Raw genomic sequence first — 18,638 nt, 5'->3', positions numbered from 1 at the left:
TAAGGAGCTTTATGACTTAACCATGTTGCCGCAATATTCCTCTAATCGTTATGAACTATGGACTATCTTATATACTGTGAGCTGTATCACGGGTTGGACGGCCCGTCTTTGCTGGCGTGTTCAGGGTCAATGAAAGCAGGCAACTCTATAGGAGCGGAGGAGAAGTTTTCAACCAACAGCTCTGAGGGAGAAATGAGAACTTGCACACAGAAAAATGTTGGATGGCCAAAGCATGCACAAAATAATATCTCCGCCTTGAGGATTAATCCTTCTGGTACAGTGGAAAAACCCTGTCTTACAGAAAGCGAGCGGGAGGAGGGTGGATACAGTATACAAGAGGCAAAGTACCATATTCACAGGTAATTTTTGATGTTTATTACAATCTTTCTCGTTTTGTTGTTGAGATATTAATTGATCTTCATTAGATAGCGAGTCGTTCATCAGAGTTTATTCCTCATCTCGTCCTCTAGTTACTAGTTTCAACTTGACCAGCTGGCACTGAAGATTTTTTTTGCTTGTTACTAGCTTCTTGTCACACCCCGAAGGCAGCGGAGAGAAGACGGTGATGGATAGTTCTGGCATTTCAGCTCGCTAGTCCGCTGCTAAATTTACATGGGCTTGACCTGACAGCAGTATTCGTGAAGATCACACCTAACCAAAGAGTTGAAGCGGAAAATATTCGCAGGTATTTTGTTGGAAACAAGATCTGATAGAAACGCCACACGCCGAAAGTTTGCGGATCATAGTCAATCCCTGTTTCGGTCCCAAGTTCCATCGTCTCAAAGCTTCAAGCATCCCTGCAGTCACCTGTTCCAACCTCACACAACACTTTCAGAAGCTCCACGCTCTCACCAACCCACAACTTCGCACCCTTAGCCAGTTGCGGTATCTGCCAATCCTGCATTGCAACATCCCAAACACTTAAATCCTTCCGAGTAACCTCAAGACGCAGAACCTCACTCTCGCCGGGCTGCAGCACACGAGTTTTCTCAAACTGTCTCAGCTGAAGCCTGGGGGTATCTGCCTCTCGCTCCGGGGTTGGTTGGACGTACAACTGGGCGACGGAGCGGCCGGACACCTTTCCTGTGTTGGTGACTTTAACATCGACGTTGTATGCGATATCCCACAGGGTTGGATTGCCGCCCTCCCTTCCACCAGCCCGTGGAGGTGGTTTGGGCGTTGTGCTATATCCTTCTGGATATGGGTAGTCTTTTCCTGGCTTGATGGATGATGGGTTATCGAGGTATGGATACAAGTAGCGCCAGATACGTTTCAGGCCCTTTGGCCACGCTACTTCTGTTACAGAAGGAATTTTGCTCGAGAATGTCGGGGTGGAAATTTTTGCAGGTCTGTCCGGGGGGTATTCGGTCAACGGTGTCACAGTTATGATTTTGGGCTCGCTAAATTTGAATGTTGTGTATGATAGCCCGTGACCGAATGGATATCGCGTGGTGATATTATTTTTGATGAAGTGGCGATAGTCAATATATAACCCTTCGTTAAAAGTATCCTGGATCTGGACTACGGGGTCGTAAATGAGATGGACGCTGTCTGGATAGTCGGCTTCAGATTTCGGGATGGTATACGGCAGATGGCCACTGGGGCTATAGTCTCCAAAAAGAATATCCGCAATAGTGCCCGCTTCCTGGCCGGGGAGATGGGCAAACAACACTGCCTTCACCGACGGGAGATCGATCCATTTCTCCATGATAATTGGGCCGACGGTGTGAACGACAACAACTACAGTTGAAAATTTCGTCGCCGCATCCATGACAAGCTTGTCACCTCCATGCCAAGCATATAGACCAGCGAGCGTTCTGTCTCCTGGATTTCCTTCAACGGTTATATAGTTCTCACCGGAATCAGAATTGATAAAAACGATAGCAATATCATCAGGTTTTACATCTAGAATGAGGGGGAAATTATTAGTGATGTGGAACTTCGTATTGGGCGCTCTAGCCCGGATGCCTTCTTGAGGGGTTACAAGATATGGAACTCTGGCACTTCCGCTCCCCCACCCCATCGTCAAGACCCCCCTATTGCAGCCTCTATCTGGGCAGAGATTGAGCCCCAGTGGATCAGGTCCCGCGTCGGCACCAAATACCCTTATCGAAGCGTCCGGATTCAGGGGGAGAACGTTATTTTCGTTTTTCAGAAGAGTAATACCATCCCTAGCAACCGCCCGGGCGATGATATTGTGGTTTTCTTGGACATCAACGAATTGGTTGACTATGCCGATTGGAGAAAGTATAGCTCCCGGATATAGAAGACCACTTTCAGCGGCTGTATGGGTTGAGAAGTTTGGCAATGGGAAGTCCTTGTCCTGCCCTAATTTGAACCATGTAGCAACAATTCGTGCAACCTAGTTGCTGAAGTCAATTTCTAAGCCCAAGGTTACCACTTTTCCGCCTATACATCAGCAAATGAGAGGAAGAGCACCGCATACCATATCATTTAACCGCTCAATGGGGACAGTGCCATTCAGGACTGAACGTGACAATTCGCCTGCCCAATAGCTGTTTCCTGATAATGGAGCAACACCATCTCCTGGCATGGCCATGTCCAGACCAGCAAGCGCAGATGAAACACCACCAATCTGGGCGAACCAATCAGTCATGGTAAACCCTTGGAACCCCAACTCCTCCTTGAGAATGCCATTGATCAACTGGCTATTTTGACTACATGAGGAGCTGTTAACCTACGGAAAACATTAACATAACCGACCAAGCTTGGGCTTTCACGTTCTTTTGAAAGAGGATGCCATCATACGTCATTATATGCCATCATAACGGCACCAACCCCTGCTTTGACAGACTCGGCAAATGGCCACAGGTAGAGCTCGTGCATGGACCGGTCATCGATGTTGGCTGAGTATGGTTTCTGGAGTGAGTCAATGGGATGGACAGGGAACGCCATACGAAACATCTCCTGCTCGTTTCCGACAAGATGCTTCACAGTGGCGATGACGCCCCTGCTTTGAACGCCTTTAATTGTCAAGGCACTGGCAATCCCCTGGAGGGATGGATCCACGCCGAAGCCTTCCCAGTTTCGTCCTCCACGTGGCTTGCGTCCCAATGGGCCTACAGATGGGCCAAGATGGACATTTATCCCTTTACCACGAAACTCCTTGCCCAAGGCAACACCGCGATCGTACATTAATTGCTTGTCGAATGTGGCTCCCACTGTGATTCCAGCTGGGAAAGCTGTAATGTGGTCTGTATTTCGGACACCAAGAGGCCCGTCTTGCAGACAAAGCCTGGGGATTCTGAATCGGGGTGCACTTCCGGTCTGTCCCACGCACGGCCCCATGGAAAATCCAGTACCTGTTGTCAGATTCACTTTCTCAGCAAGAGTCATATTGGAAACTACTGCATGAGATTTGACATATGCCTCCTTCCATTCAGGGACCCAACCACCCACAGGTGCTGGGTAGTATGGGGGAGATGTCCAGTCTTCGGGGCCATCTTGCCTGCTTTCGAGGGACGGCGATTTGCTGAGATCAGGTTCAATGAGGGGAAGGCAACTCAGAGCACGAATCACACCAATCAAAAGATATTTAACGAATGGCATTTTCCACGAATAAGGAGGTAGAAAATATGGAGAGAATGGAAGAACTAAATGAAAATGAAAGAAAGACAGAAGAGGAAATGCAGGAACTGTTGGTTACTCGTGCCTCCCAGTCTGGAAGCACTAATTGACTCCAAGAAGTCTCAGTTATTATTCCACAGCAATTGTGCAGCCCTCCAGTTCAGTCAAGTAGCCACCATCGCAGGGTATTTCTTACACTTCAGGGAGCTGTGCCAGGGGCGGGTGAGTGTGGAGCGGTTGGTTAGTGCATGGAGCTGAAGGGCTGATGATCCTTCTCATGGTGTAGGTCTGCACTGGAACCTCTGCTTGTGACCACCATCAATAGCCTTTCTGGTGAAGGAGAGTTGCTGGAATGTCATCACTCTTACCCACCTATCTCGTTATGTCGGACATAAGCTCATGACCCATGTTTGTTCGTGGGAGCTGGAGCGCATTCCAAGTCCCAGCGCGAAATACAAAGGAGAGGTGCTGAGGAAAATTTGAGGCTCCTCTCGCTTTCGGCTTCTTGGACTTCAACAAAAAAGTGGTAATGCATAGTCAATGCAAATCCTGGCCTATCCGAAATTCTCAATGAGCGTCAGAAAACATAGTGCTGCAGATAAGCAGAAAATCGGATTCAGCTCCTGCAAGTCTCTATCTTCACTGTGTCCCGAATCTAATTTCCTGCATCCTGCTTGGCTACCAGCATCACCCACCCAATGGTACGTTCATTAAGTCACCTCATATTGCTCCTATGGTATATAGCGAGTGAAGGAATGATAGCGATTGCATGGAAATTTATCGCTTTTTCGGTGTGTCACGCAACCACACTGCGATCTTTCTTGATGAACATCATACATATCTGAGATCCCTGTAGCAACGTTGAGAATATCACCAGACTGCATTGCCAATACGGAGTAGGAAAAAGGCATTTTTCTAATTACACACAGCCATGATTAACGAAATTCTACATCACATTGCGTGCAAAACAACTCGAGGTTCTATGTAATGTAAGAGGTCGAAAACACTTAGAGAAGAATCTCACTTCATTTCCATTAGTTAAACAATCCTTCATCAGCGTCTCTATTCGATAATCTATCATCTAGTTCAATGGATGGCGGCTGAATAGAACTGATTTATCTAATAATCTCTAGTTTCTTTTCATTATTCAAAAGCTTTTAAAATCACTGATCAAGTTGCTGAGCACAGAGATTATACGAGAATTCATAGAGCATTTGATTTAAATAATCTAATAATTATAGAGAAGATTTTTAAAGTGATAAATTACAAAAGCATAATGATATAACTAAATAATCAATACTAGCAATTTTGGCCGTGCGTATTTATTAGTCCTTTATCATGAGAAGAAATAGACAATTGTATTCCAACATCTCCCGCATCTAAGTCTATATGCACACTTTGTATGGTTAAGACGCCAACCAGAGGTGCTCAACAGGAACTGGTAATGTGTCCCAATAACAAATGCTTCAACGCTTCAAGGCTTTGGCCCTATTTTGTTTCCTTGATTTCTATCTATCCTATCACCCTCTTCTTCTGCACTATCCAGTGGTTGTTGGGTGGAGTATGGTTGCGGTGCAACACAAAAAACTCAGCACGCGACGGCCGACTTTACGCATAACTATTTGTCCCTGGAGTTCCTTTGTTCTCACTGCCCGTTGAATGTCGTTATTCTTTGCCGGAAGGTATTAATCCACAACTCAATTTGGCCAGGGCTCAATCTCAAGGTTGTGTTGGCAACGAGTGCTGGAAGCCAAAACTGCCAATTTATTCGTGCTGTTAACAGGGAGCCTTTGTTGCAGATTTGCATTTTGGATGCTAGCTCGGCGCTGACGGCGCGGGAAGCATTGCGGCGAGCGCGTCAGGTTATTCATGCTTTTCAAGAAGCTAGCGCATGGAAGAGGTGAAGTATCAAGCACGCATGGACACATTGGATGCATTCGTCGGCAGGGTTATTGCTGGCAACTGGGAAACATAGTTCCCTCCTGTTTCCTAGCGTTAACCGTAAATCCAGTGCAGCTCAGGATCTAAGCCTGGAAGCTAACCAGGAGGGAGTGTGACACAATTCAGACTCTTCCGGTGCGGGAATCCGAGCTTCGTCATACAGTCGAATTCATTTCAGATCACCCGAATATGAAGAGCTTTGTAGAGGGAAGATCTGACAAGGTATTCCAGCATTTCAATATATCAAATATCTCTTCAAAGATACCATTGGCTATGGGAGATGTCGTTGGGAATAAAATCCATCCAGTATTATCTAGCAATGTCTAGTGTAGTTATTTAAATGAAAAGAGAAGAACAGCCCGGAATGTCAAGTGCCCAAAAGCAAAATACCTACAAATATCCCACACTTGACAGCTAATTTATCCTTAATATATACTCTAATTATTGCTAAAATATCCGGGGAAGAGCCAGGAGAGCTTTGTGAGGGCTTCAGCACTCAGGTATCCTGGAGAAGTACTCAGGCCAAATTTACATGTGCCTTCCAAATGCTTTGCTTGCACGAGAGCTGCATGTTCATCCTTTGTAAGTTCATCGAGCACCGCTCCAATGAAGTTTCTCGCATTCACCGAGTTCATTTTCATATTGGCCATGACCATATCGACAGTTACATCTGCCGCCTCCGAGTGCCAGCAGTCATAATCTGTGGACATGCAAATCATCTGATAAGCAATCTCAGCTTCCCGAGCAAGTTTTGCTTCGGGAATGCATGACATGTTGATTATGCTGCCGCCCCAGGAGCGGTAGAGGTTGCTTTCTGCACGTGTGCTGAATTGTGGACCCTCTGTTATCGAACAGTTAGCTCTTGACCTCCTTTCGAAATACAAGCTTGCAAATAAGGGAGGAGTGCAATAAGGCCGTACCCATGCATATGAGTGTGCCGCGGTCATGAAGCACAACGCCATCCCCTTCCAAGCTATGCCCACATGCCCGCACCACCTTCGCCATCTGCTCATCGAACGGGTCCGCAAAACCAACATGTGCCACTGCGCCGCCCTCGAAAAACGTCCACGGCCGCACCCCCTTCGTCCGGTCAATAACTTGGTCTGGTACGACAAAGTCTCGCGGCTTAATGGCCTCCTGCAAACTCCCAACGGCAGAAAAAGCGACAATACTTCGTACCCCGATTGATCGGAGGGCAGCAATGTTTGCGCGCGCTGGTACCTCGTGCGGTGCGTACTCGTGATGCAGACCGTGCCGACTCAGGAATGCGACAGGGACTACCTTGCCACTTGTCGAACAGGTGTGATGGAGGATTGTTATCGGAGAAGACGGTGGTCCCCATGGCGTGGTGATGTTGAGAGATGCAACTTGTGTGAAATGGGGTAATTCTCTAAGTCCAGTACCGCCGATAACGGCAATATGGACTGGATCTGGTATATTGAAGCTGCATTGTCAGTATCAGCTTATATAGATCTACCATTTAACTCTCACGAATGAGGGACCCCTACGTACCGTTGTATGTGTCTCGGAGAGCCGCCATTCTGTTTATTTTTGTGTGAACCGCCTAGTATTCACGGGGAGCTTCCCACGGGTGGTTGTGAGAGGCTAATATATCGGTGTATGCCGACAACAGCTGAAAATGGCGCGGCGGAAGAGCAGCGATCGAGCGGTGGAAAATCGCGGGGTTGAAGCATTGCAATTTGGCGGGGAAAAGCTTTCAAGCTCACGTGCCCGGGAAGCCCTAATCGGCCATATCCAGGGGTTGCCCTGGCATGATTACATCCTTGATTGTTGGAGCAAAGGATAATGTCCACTGAAAACTCACACGGACCGAATAGGTGGTGATTATGCTCCTAACATCTCTGGCAGCACGTCCTTTAACTCGATATCAAAGTACACACTGCTCCAGTGAATTGTAGGAATTTGCAAGCGACATACCATGCTAGCAAGGGTCTCGTCATCAGGAGCCTACTGGCTTGACCGAACAATTGGCATTTTGGGTAACAACGTAGATATTGAGGAAAGTTTTCGAAATACACTGTGACACTTGTGGAGTAGAGATTCCACTATATACCCCGGACTACCAGCTACGCATCCCTGTTTACAAACTCGAGCGGAAATTGAAGCATATGCTGCCTCACAACCATCTCTTTGGTCAAAGGTTGCTTCTGGTATCAAGGCCCATGAGGAGATAGAGAAAGCATGAGTTTGCTTATAATGATCCACAATGACTGGGCAAACTCGCAACTCGGTCAGAAACGGGATGAATATATTTGAATCTAGTAAGTATCAAAATCACCCATGCTCTATCATACGCACCCGTTAAACGCCACGAAGCCGAAAAATCATCATGAGTGACCCGAGGTATTTGTACATGAATGAAAACCTGAATCATGACGAGAGTCGGACTCTCTTGTATGTTCACAAGAGAGATTGCTCGTTTTGGTCTTGCCCGTATGGAAAATCTCTGTTAATAGCATGCGAATGCGGCTCTCGCCTTTCCCCTTTCCTTTCCCTTTGTTTCGGTTTCGCCTTAATTTTCCACCTCGTACTCTAACGCCATGGCTGTCCTCGCTCCCTTCTAGCCTGGCAACGAACTCGTGAATCGCGGCAGCGTGTGCTTTTTGGATGTGCTGGAGTTCTGCCGCAAACGACGCTTGAAGGTCTTCCAATTCTGTATTATGCTTCTTGTTAAGCTGAGCAATCAGCTCTTTCTCTCGTTCCCCCAGTCGTTCATTGGCCACTCGATCATCTTCTATCTTGATGTCTTGGAAATGCTTCTCGAGCTCCGCTTTCTGTGCCGCAAGAGCTTGCTCTTTGGCCTTCTCAAGCTCTTCTAGAGCTCTCAACCTCTCCTCCAGAGTTAGTCGCAGCTCGCTTAACTCGTTCTTTGGTTCCTGTTCGCGGGAATCCAGAGCTTCGGAGGTTTCCGTGAGGGCTTTTTGCAACTTCCTAATTTCCTCCGCAAGTTGTTGGTTGTGGAGTTGTAGAGCTTCGGATTTATCTGCAAGAGTTTTCTGTAACACCTTAACCTCCACCTCCCGCTCCCGCTCACGAACTTCAAGGGCTTCAGACTTTTCCGTGAGAGATTGCCGTAGCCGTGTGATTTCTTCCTCAAGCTCTTGAATATGACATCTTTGCGCTTCAGCTTCTACTGCAAATGTGTGCCGTACCTGTTCGGCTTCCTCCTCCAGCCGCTGCTTGTCGCATTCCAGAGCTCCAGACCGTTCCGTGAGAGTTCGTCGTACTTCTTCCACCTCTTCCTCTCTCTCCTTCTTATGACACTCTAGAGCTTCAGACTTTTCCGCCAATTTTTGTTGTAAGTCTTTGATTTCTTCATCCCGCTCCCGTTTGAAGAATTCCAGAGCCTTGGACTTTTCGGAAAGTGCTCGGCGAAGCCCCTTGGTCTCTTCCTCTCGCTGCTTCTGATGATTTTCAAGGGCTTCGGATTTTTCCACAAAAGCCCGTCTCATCTCTTTTATTTCTTCTTCTAGTTTAGCCTTAGCTTCATTGGCAGCGTCCAGGTCATTCTGCAATTTAATTCGAAAAGAAGACAATTGCCCCTGAAGTCCATTGATCTTGTCGTTCAATACAGAGCACTCTGTGGTGTGGTCGCTAATCAGCTTCCGTATTTGTCCCCGCAACGCCTCGATGTGGAACTCTTTATGCATCAAAGCTTGTTCTAGAGGTAGTTTGGCTTCCGATTTGTTATGTTCGTTCTCCTGGTAAAATTTTTCGGTCCTGGTGCCACTGTAGCTGGACAAAGGGCGGCTGAGTCTCGGGCTCTCATTCTTGATCCATTTGTATAAAAACGCAGCCGGGTAATTATCATCATCCTCTTGCCGTGGTGCCTGGATAAATGGTTTTGTTGGTGTTATGGGACGATTTGATACGGAAAAGCTATCACGCGGCCTGTAGGGGCTTGGAGGAGACATGATGTCCTCGTTGTACGATTCTGTATAGGCTTTTTCGGACCCGCCACGAAGGTTCTGCAGTGATATTTGATTTTATTGCAGAAACGAGGAGATATGGTCCAGCAGGAAGCACGGGAAATCGATGCGAGGTCGAAAGAATTCGATCAGACAGGAGGGAGGATGCGTTCTGGAAGATGGCCATGTGTGGAGTCTTGGTCCCGAAGAACGGACGGTGTATCATTTCCAAAGATGCAGGACAACGTGTACGCGTGCCCCTCAATTGAGGGGCCCAATGGTTTCAAAGCGTGAAGTGCCGCCCGCCACTGCTGCCATATCATACGGCACGTCTTAGCCGAACCAATTTTTCAGTCGTTTCTGGGTGGTTTCATTTGTCCTGCCGTTTGCCCTGTTCTGCGCATGTTTGCGGTGGCCAGGATGTTCCTGTGCGCATTTGTTGTAAAACCGGGACAAAGCCAATATTCCCTTGCCAAAACACGGAGCTAGCCTTGTGGAAAGAGATATTGACGCCTGTGCCAACAGGCTGGGTCATTGGTAGATAATTGGAGAATAAAAACACTGTGCAGCCAACTACAGCGCTGGAAAAGCTGGCGGCTACCCCAAAAATCAGTCGAGCGCCGTCGCCTGATCATGCAGAACTGTGTTGGCAGGCAAGGCTCTTCGGAGGTGGTTTGGGCGCGAACCGCATCGATTGGTAGTCGCATTGTGACGCCATAGCGGTGAGGTAAACACAGATCCAGCCACCAAAATTGCCCCGCTGGATGTAATCCGTAGCAAGTGGCTTTGTCTCATTATTACATTTGTTTTCCACTCCGTAATTTTGTCAATCGATTTAATCGGTTTGTATATTATACTCGCACTATGTAGTTATTGCAGGTATAGTGTTGTGATGGTACGACTGCGGAGAGCATGAGTTTACATTTGATAGTTTATTCCTACACTGTACAGTACCTGCTAAATACTAAAATATCGAAGATGTACTGAACAAAGCCCCATAATGTGCTAGATCTAAATCTAAATTTATTATGTATAAATTAATAGAGGCGGACGGATATATAGGACAGGGTATCTCTTGATTAAAAACCTCTAAGCATATTTTAGCTCGGAGTTGCTCGTCTTTACGCTCTACACCGGCAGTCATTTCGTAGAAAAATATAAGGACTGTAGCGCATGTAGATAACTAGGTGGTAATCGGTTGCGAGGTAAGAGGTTTCCGGTCCCTCTCACAGACGAATTAGTCGAATGTGATCTTCTTCCCCTGGAAAGCAGCCTGAGCTTTCCGTTCCTTGGCTTTCTTCGCTGCTTCCCAGGAAGGATGCAGAGGCTTTTGCTCCGAGGCTTGGCGATTCCTACGCTGTTCAAAGTTCGGATTTGGAGCTTGTGCGGCGCTTTCGACTTTGGGTCTTCGAGAAGACAAGGCACCCGGAAGCCCCCCTCTTCCCCGCTTCCCTCTCGTCTCATCACGAGATAAAGCTCCTCTCCGCATATCCCATCCACTATCACGCGATTTTTCCTTCTCTGGCGGTTGGTTTTTAAGATGATTAGCCCCTGAACCAAACTTCTTTTCCCATAATTTTCTCCTAGCTTGCTGGCCCATCCTGTTTTTCCGCGGCTGAATGGCGGCTGCTGCCGCGTCCTCTTCGGCGGATTCTGATCCTGACCAGTAGCCACCCATGATTAGGGAAGGAAGAAACGCTGTTTCCGGATTCTTATTATTCGGCTTGGAAGTTTTGGTAGTGGTTTTCGACGTAGGTTCCGATGATACGATAGAAGATGTGGGTGAGAGGGGCGGTTCAAATCCCGCCAAAGTTAGACGGGAATGATGGTTGTTTTCATCCTTTTCCTGGTCATCCGTTTCGGGTTCCGATTCTGAAGAAGATGCTAATTGCGCATTATACTGTTTCACGTATGCGTCTTCCATTTCAAGATCACCTTCATAGGCTTGGTGCAGTTTCGATGCCGGTCCTTCCTCCACTATCTCCGAACCTTTGGGATTTGGCGGGGGGTTCTCACGATCCATTGGTTTTGCAGTAAGTACGCCGTCACTAAGGCCTAAAATGTGACGTATGTCGTTTGTTATACCCGGTAGGACGTCCCTCACAGGGTTTGAGTTGAATAAACGAGCTATAACATTCGCTTCAGGACCATTTTGTGGACCTTCCAGGCGTGGTTTCCTTGCGGACAGAAACCTAGAAAACGCTGGAGACTCTGCAATCCGCTTCGTCCTCACCAGATGCTTGAGCAAGTGTCGTTCGGCCGTGGCTCCTAAATCCAGGGCCTACGATTGTCAATTCGAGAATACATATATATACTTGGTAGAAATAAACCAGTAAAAATCACACCTTTAAAGCTTGAATTTCCTGCCCTATTCGGGATAGCTGTGCTGTTTCATTTTTCTGTTTAGAAGTCTTTTGGCGACGTCCCAGCTTTTGGCGTTCGAAACCACGGGCAGTTTTGAGAGCCCGGAAAATTAGTTGACAGCCATGCTCCAACTTCTGCTCGAGACGGGCAATTTGGATTCGCAGTCTCCTATCATCCTGGTTGGATAGTATGCTCGACTCCTCATGGTCGCCTCGTTTCCTTTTTGGCATGGCAAAGTTTAAATATACCTGTCCCTTAGAACCGTAGCTGCACGATCAATTGCTCTCCCACTGAACACCAACAACGAAATATAAAATATAAAACACTGGCTGTTTATCGGCTGGAGACGGTCAAGCAAAATTGACAATGCACTAAGTCACGTGTAATTTACTGAGTAAGCGCGGCTGTGAGCTAAGCGGCTATTCTTCTGAATCGGGACAGTGGGAACAAACTCGGCATCTCGTAAATTTAACGATCGCGCTTTTAGCAGCAAAACGGCTAACGGTCTGAGCTGTGGATATAAAAATGGTGCATCGGCAATCATTCACGAGCTTTTCGTAATCCCAGCAACGCCTACCATGGCTTCACAAACACCAGAACCCCCACCCAAAGTCCGTAGAGGGCCTCGAGGCAATAAGCGTGCCCGCCTTGTCTGCCTTCGTTGCCACGAGAAAAAGGTAACCGGATGCAATTAAGCTAATCGGCTGGGACATGTATGCTAACCGGTAGAATAGATTAAATGTGACCTACAAGTCAACAACTCCGAATGCGAATCTCCGAGATGCTCGAGGTGCGAAATTGCTGGGTATGAATGCCGGTACGTATCATAAACTTTGTGCTTGGGAGCAATAAATATCCCCATGTATTGACCGATTTTAAAAGAATTCGTCCATCGAAACGCGGCGCAGGTAATCGAGCATCGGTCCGGCATAGTAGCCTAGATGATTTTGATACAGTCGATTCCTTGCCCATTGTGTCCTTGCCAAATGACCCCACTTCTAAATCGACGCCGAGCAATCATAGCCAGGTTCACGTTAAAACTGAGCCATCTGTCCACTGCGTAGTAACGGATGATCGAATGGCCACAGAAAGCACTTCTCATTTCTCAGGAGGAATCGGGAGGCCCGCACTCTCCTATCCAAGTTCGCCGGAAGGCATTCGCCAACCAACCTCCCAATTTCCGTCAGCTCGGACAGCCTCCTTACCCGTTAAGACGCACGATAGCGGACAAGCCCAGAATGCCCTGTATTCCAGCGGGTCAGGTCTCCTACAGATATTGGATAACTCTGCGGCAATGGGCCAGCTCAACTCATCTCAACCGGTGCTGCAGCCTGTAGATCTACCACCCCCGGCATTGCAAGAAAGTTTCATGGACACTTACTTTCAGTTTTGCTACACATGGTGTCCCATTCTCGACAACTCCACTCTCTTTCCGGAACAAGAGGAGTCCAACTCTGTCCTCCTCAACCAGGCATTAGCGCTTCTTGGAAGCCGAATCCAGCCGTCCGTACTGCAGCAGGTCCCTCCGATCGTGTACTACAACCGAGCGAAAGCCCTTTTTCTTGGGAACCATGAAAGCAACCCGATAACATGCATGAAAGCACTTCTGCTGTTTTATTGGTGGGGATCGGCTCCGAATAGCCCCAGCCTCGACACTGTGTGGTGGTGGACAGGTGTTGCCATCAGGTTAGCACAGCAAATCGGCTTGCACCGAGAGCCAACGCCTGGTCAGGTTATGCGACCTAATGAATCACCAGGTTTGCGACGAAGACTTTGGTGGACATTGTTTGTATGTGGAAAAAATTCAATCATTATTGACTTTATCAGCTAACAGAAGACACAGGCAAGGGAACGCCTAACCAGTATATGCCAAGGCAGGCCTTGCATAATTGATCCCTCAGATTGCAACGTTCGAGAACCGTCCCCGGAGGACTTTCCTGAGCCAAAAGACCATTTCCGCGTGCAAACCTTTATATATTGGGTTCGACTTTCCAGTGTTGTTGGTAAAGTTGCAAAATATCTGTTACAAAAAAACGAAACAACCCAATTCCCAGGGCATTTAGCCAGGGAATTAGTTGATTGGGTTCAGTCCCTTCCTGAGCCATTGCGCCTGCCCATCGCAACTAATCGAACGACACCATTCAACCGGGATGTGCATCAATTGCATTTACCTTACCTTACCACAATAACCCTTCTCTATCTAACAAAATCCTCCCAGCCGCTCCGCAAAGCATATACCACTGCAGTCCTTTCTGCGTCCTGCGTTGCCCGTATTTTCGAGGACTTCTTGACACGGGGCTCCATACGATTTCTCCAGGGGATGGGGGTGTGGCACATTGCGGTTGCAATCTTAGCACTTTTGCATGCGCGTCGAATACGAACCTTGACCACAACTGCGGACAGCCATATCAAAATCCTTAGAATTGCCCTAAAAGAGATGGCCACAATGTGGCCGTCTGCGAGCATGTTGGACCAAGCATTCGACGGCCTTCTGGCGAGTAATCAATTTGCTGTCTCCGAAGAGAGGTCCCCAACGCTCACTATCGACGTGAGACCAATAAACTCACTCTCTGAATTGGCCGATCTTGCAACCGGCACACTTATAAATGCTACAGACTTTTACCCTTTTGCTACGACACAGACGAGCCCTTTGGTCGAAATATTGTTAACGCAAAATACTACGATGATTTTCACTGATCTCGAATGGCCGTGTGATATCTCATCCCAACTGCATGATTTACTCGATTCGTTTGGAGGTGTTTAGTAATGAGGTTTTTTACTGCGTTAGCGAATGACTTTCTCTCAATTCTCTGTTTTGGGGCTCTATTAAAACAGAAGGAATGTCGTTAGGTGTCACTTTTTAGATATCTAGATAGGGAAGAAGGGATACGAATTTTCGGGAAAAGGGGAGCTCTACGCAATGACTCCAATTTGGTTTATCATGAGGGATGAATTGGAGTTGAGGAATTTTTTGTCAGATATTGATTTTGCTTCCGTTCGCCTTCGGTCTGTCCTCGTGTAAATTACGAGGGCGTCCTTTTTTTTTTTTATTATACCCCAAAAAGCCACCAAGGCAGTCATCCATCTCCTCTAGTGGCCAGCTAGCTAGCCTTCTGGAGGAAGATTAATATTCGTCTCATTCCTGAGTTCTCTAGACGTTCTTTCTTAGCGATATCTGGTTCTAAATGCTCCCTTCAAAATATTCGCTTTATAAAGGTAATCCAGGGAAACTTTAGGGCAATAGCCGGTTTCAACCCAGTGCCGAGTTGTTGTTTGATGTGGTTGCCGACCGCCGAAGACTTGGCACGAATGATCATGTGCCCCGCTTTTATCGGCAAAACTCAACGTCAAAACTTGGAAGCGAAGTTTCCTTCGCAAGATTCTTATACTGGTTGTTAAACTGTCATGTCGGATTGGAGATCAATATGCTTGATTACACTATGAGCACACCTGCAAGGCAGGCTGGTTGCCTGGACGCGGTCAGCTTTGTTTTTATAGCATGGTGGCAAAACGGCGACATGATATGTTGTGATGGGGACTAGGGACTACTCTGCCGTTCCATTACTTTCACTTGCCGATAGGGTGGGCGGCTAAAAATACATGCATCTTTGCCAGGGTACAGTACAGTCCAGCGGCTATTTCAAATGTGCCACGGACCCGATTCTTGGATTTTGGAACTTGCATTGATCTCAGGACGGTAATGGCTCGCAGGTGCCATGGCTGGATTCCGTCTGGAAATCCGCTTAAAATATCTCTCGTGGATATTTGCCAAAGTGCGTTTTATTGGTGCTGCGGATATATTGCAGGGTATCAAGCGTGCCGAGTGTCCAGTATAAAGTAGAATTTGAAGCGCAGCTTCAGCAAGCTTCTACGTTTGAGAATACTCCTTGGGTAAGAGAATGTGTGGTATCTCTGGCTGAAGACGGATTGAAATCGCCTTACTGCTCTTGATCCTGAGGTGGCTAGGACTAGTCGCCGCCAGTGCGAATTCCGACAATTGTCTAATATCATGGTCTGTTATGTCTCAAACACTTCACAATGCCCATACTGTTCGGTCCCTATTCTTGACACATAATCGTAAATAACGACAGAAAACAAGTTCACTGCCGCCTATCTATCTACTTTGCATTGCTAAATTTTTTGTCTATTCTTGATCAGTCCGTCCGGATGTGGATTCGTTCCAGTGTGGGCCTTATTCTCAGCCCGTATCCCTATCCTAGGTCCTCCCGCAAAATTATCCAAAATCTGTGAAATAGCCTGGGCAGAAACGAGCAAGCGAAGAGCAACAATTCGGGAAGCTCGCGAGCATTTCATCTCGAACAGAAACTGGATTGCATCCCACACCTCAAGTAAAGCATTGTACCCTCAAAATGTGTTCATCACATATTGGCCATGCCTTTCATCCTCGATCGGGAATCAAATATACCCTTAGGCATATCTATCAACCATTTCAAATCCCCTCCACTGCCCAATACCCAAGTCAAGCATCCAGAAAAACGCCACAAGTTATGGATACATTCCAGTTTCCAAGAGGCTCACATTTCACCTGCTAGTTTATTGCAGCTACATAGAATGCACTGTACCCCTTTGATTTTTCCACTTGCTCATCTGATCAATTTTAGAGAATCGAATAGATATCCTTTCAAGTGATATTGGGGTGTATAAAGCTACGGCCTTATCGCACCACTAGCTTCATTGCACCTTATCAGCTACACATCGCCACCTGGTCCTTGTTACCTACCGCTGCCATCTTCCCTATTCTCTTTGACCAGGACGTAGCTACCGCCCTGCACCAGCGCGCGTATTTCTGATCAAAATGCCCTGGATGGGCGTCTAAGTGAAATCCTTTAGTGAAGGGGCGCTGTAGCTCCTGCAATGGGATCGCAGGTACTGGGGGCGGGAGGCATGCTGCTTTGGATTATTAGCCTGTTATGTAGTAGCGTATCGGGCTAGTAGGGTTGGCATGGGATGTATCCGGCTGGGAGCTAACGTGGCTTTCTTGTGTGCTGTCTCTGGTGTGCGCTGCTGTGGAGTTAATGTGGGAGAGGGATGAGCTGCTGCCTCGGGAGATAGGGCAGAAAGAGCAGAGGATTATGCTGAGAATAAGGAAAAAGGGATGGCTATTTTCTTTTGCTCTCTCTTCGCTCCTCTTTCTAACGTTGCATGCAGATGAGTTGGGATTTTTCGGGTAATATGTTGTGTTATACCCTGATTGTCTTAATTCTTGGATGTGTTTATCGGTATAATGAGAGCGGACATATGACTATGGAGAAAATGTAGTGAACGAGTCTAGGACACATTTGGTCATGTAGATGACATGAGATGAACACCAGGAAGATTGTGTTTTGAAGCTGAAATAAATCCACAATAAAAACGGAAATAAATTGTTATACACTATATATGTGCTACTTTTTCGGCTCCTCCTTCTTTTCTTCAGGTTTGGGGCTTGGTAGTTTGAACTGTTATTGTGTATCACGGGTTAACCGGGGACTCTCTCCATTATGAGCGTAGAAATGACTTACTTCGCTTGGTGTCTTGTCGATACCATCTCCAATCTGTTCCCAGGCAGAGGAACCCCCTTGGAAGTCGCGGAAAGCCTGTGTCATCTCCAATGGCTCAACGACAATTCTCTTCTTTTCTTCGTCATATCGGATTTCCGTGTATCCCGTTAGTGGGAAATCTTTTCTCAGTGGATGTCCATCGAATCCGTAATCCGTCATAATACGTCGGAGATCAGGATGGTCGACGAAAAACACGCCAAACAAATCATACACCTCACGTTCGTACCACAGAGCTCCGTCGTAGAGACAGGTAATACTAGGCACTGGGGTGGCTTCGTCCGCGTACGTTTTGACACGTATCCGCGAATTGTGACGCACGCTGAGAAGATTGTAAACTACCTCGAAGCGCTGATCACGGCCGGGGAAATCAACAGCAGTAATGTCAACAACTTGTGTATATTCCGCCGCCGTGTGTTGTTTGAGGAAAGTAAAAGTAGGTATGACGCCTGAAGGGGGGATGTAGATGGTCAATTCGTCTTTCCAGACGGAGAACTGCTGAATATATTTCGGCAGGCAGGACATGAGGTATTGGCCATATTTGTGTAGGCTTGCGGATTTTTCGGCGTATTTGTCTACGGGATTGACAACAGAACGGTGTAATTCCCCGACGGCTGGAGGCATCCAGAAAAAAAGTGTCAGCACATACGGAATTGATATAGAAGCTTGTCAAAGAGGTTTAGAGTGTGAACTGACCAGGGCGAGGTAGCTCTCTCATATTTGGGGTTAGAGTGTTGGATACAACCTTCGCCTGTCGCAACGTGCTAGCTGCGGAGAAGAAGCGCGCAGAAGACGGTCTAGCAGTAGAGGCCAGGGAGCGACTGGAACCCAGACGCATGGCCGGCCGTGCAGACGCCATGATTATGGATCAATTGGGGTGTGAATGGGAATAGATACTCTGGAGAACGGCCCGACACAGGCGCAGGAACGTGAACGCCTGGATTACATAAAAAGTTATCACGTGATGTCACATGATGGATGAGCTAATCTCTCTAAAATGGGACTAGTGTGGAAGAAAGCTCATCCTCAACTCATTCTCCTCTTTCCTCTGCAACTCCTCTCGCCATCACCACGCTGGCACCTGCGACGCAGCAACTCTCCTCTTCATTCCTCTACATTCCTTAGACATATCCCTCGGGTGTCGGCCTGCTGTCATCGTGTGCTATTACCCACGGTCTTGCGGGGTTGTAGTTTTGCCGGGCTCAAATTCTTCCACTCCTGATCTGCATCCCCCCAAACTTGTTCATGAGTCCTGGCA

General features: G+C 47.3%; 6 protein-coding genes across 6 annotated transcripts; 1 reads left to right on the top strand and 5 right to left on the bottom strand.

The window, feature by feature from the left end:
* Window positions 1-787: 787 nt before the first annotated feature.
* Window positions 788-3,570, bottom strand: HCBG_05905 (beta-glucosidase; the record flags this gene model as incomplete). Its single annotated transcript, XM_045432954.1, has 3 exons — window positions 788-2,362; window positions 2,447-2,698; window positions 2,770-3,570. 3 exons carry the CDS (start codon window positions 3,568-3,570, stop codon window positions 788-790), a joined length of 2,628 nt encoding a protein of 875 aa, XP_045286122.1.
* A 2,115-nt stretch (window positions 3,571-5,685) lies between these two features.
* Window positions 5,686-7,174, bottom strand: HCBG_05904 (S-methyl-5-thioadenosine phosphorylase; the record flags this gene model as incomplete). Its single annotated transcript, XM_045432953.1, has 3 exons — window positions 5,686-6,370; window positions 6,450-6,959; window positions 7,042-7,174. The coding sequence occupies 3 exons, from the start codon at window positions 7,067-7,069 to the stop codon at window positions 5,967-5,969; spliced, it is 942 nt and encodes a 313-aa protein (XP_045286121.1).
* Window positions 7,175-7,877: 703 nt separating this feature from the next.
* Window positions 7,878-9,464, bottom strand: HCBG_05903 (uncharacterized protein; the record flags this gene model as incomplete). Its single annotated transcript, XM_045432952.1, has 1 exon — window positions 7,878-9,464. The coding sequence occupies one exon, from the start codon at window positions 9,462-9,464 to the stop codon at window positions 7,878-7,880; it is 1,587 nt and encodes a 528-aa protein (XP_045286120.1).
* Window positions 9,465-10,374: 910 nt separating this feature from the next.
* HCBG_05902 (NADH-ubiquinone oxidoreductase) lies at window positions 10,375-12,139 on the bottom strand (the record flags this gene model as incomplete). The annotated part of the gene is made up of 2 exons (XM_045432951.1): window positions 10,375-11,739; window positions 11,804-12,139. 2 exons carry the CDS (start codon window positions 12,050-12,052, stop codon window positions 10,696-10,698), a joined length of 1,293 nt encoding a protein of 430 aa, XP_045286119.1.
* A 261-nt stretch (window positions 12,140-12,400) lies between these two features.
* Window positions 12,401-14,806, top strand: HCBG_05901 (uncharacterized protein; the record flags this gene model as incomplete). Its single annotated transcript, XM_045432950.1, has 4 exons — window positions 12,401-12,499; window positions 12,557-12,639; window positions 12,846-13,611; window positions 13,657-14,806. 4 exons carry the CDS (start codon window positions 12,401-12,403, stop codon window positions 14,584-14,586), a joined length of 1,878 nt encoding a protein of 625 aa, XP_045286118.1.
* Window positions 14,807-17,189: 2,383 nt separating this feature from the next.
* Window positions 17,190-18,287, bottom strand: HCBG_05900 (NADH-ubiquinone oxidoreductase; the record flags this gene model as incomplete). Its single annotated transcript, XM_045432949.1, has 3 exons — window positions 17,190-17,281; window positions 17,345-17,994; window positions 18,077-18,287. 3 exons carry the CDS (start codon window positions 18,237-18,239, stop codon window positions 17,228-17,230), a joined length of 867 nt encoding a protein of 288 aa, XP_045286117.1.
* Between the last annotated feature and the right edge of the window lie 351 nt (window positions 18,288-18,638).

The sequence above is a fragment of the Histoplasma capsulatum genome, assembly GCF_000150115.1.
Source record: "Histoplasma capsulatum G186AR genomic scaffold supercont2.8, whole genome shotgun sequence".
Lineage (NCBI taxonomy): Eukaryota > Fungi > Ascomycota > Eurotiomycetes > Onygenales > Ajellomycetaceae > Histoplasma > Histoplasma capsulatum.
The sequence above is the reverse complement of the archived record's forward strand: the minus strand, read 5'-3'. Positions and strand labels throughout refer to the sequence as shown.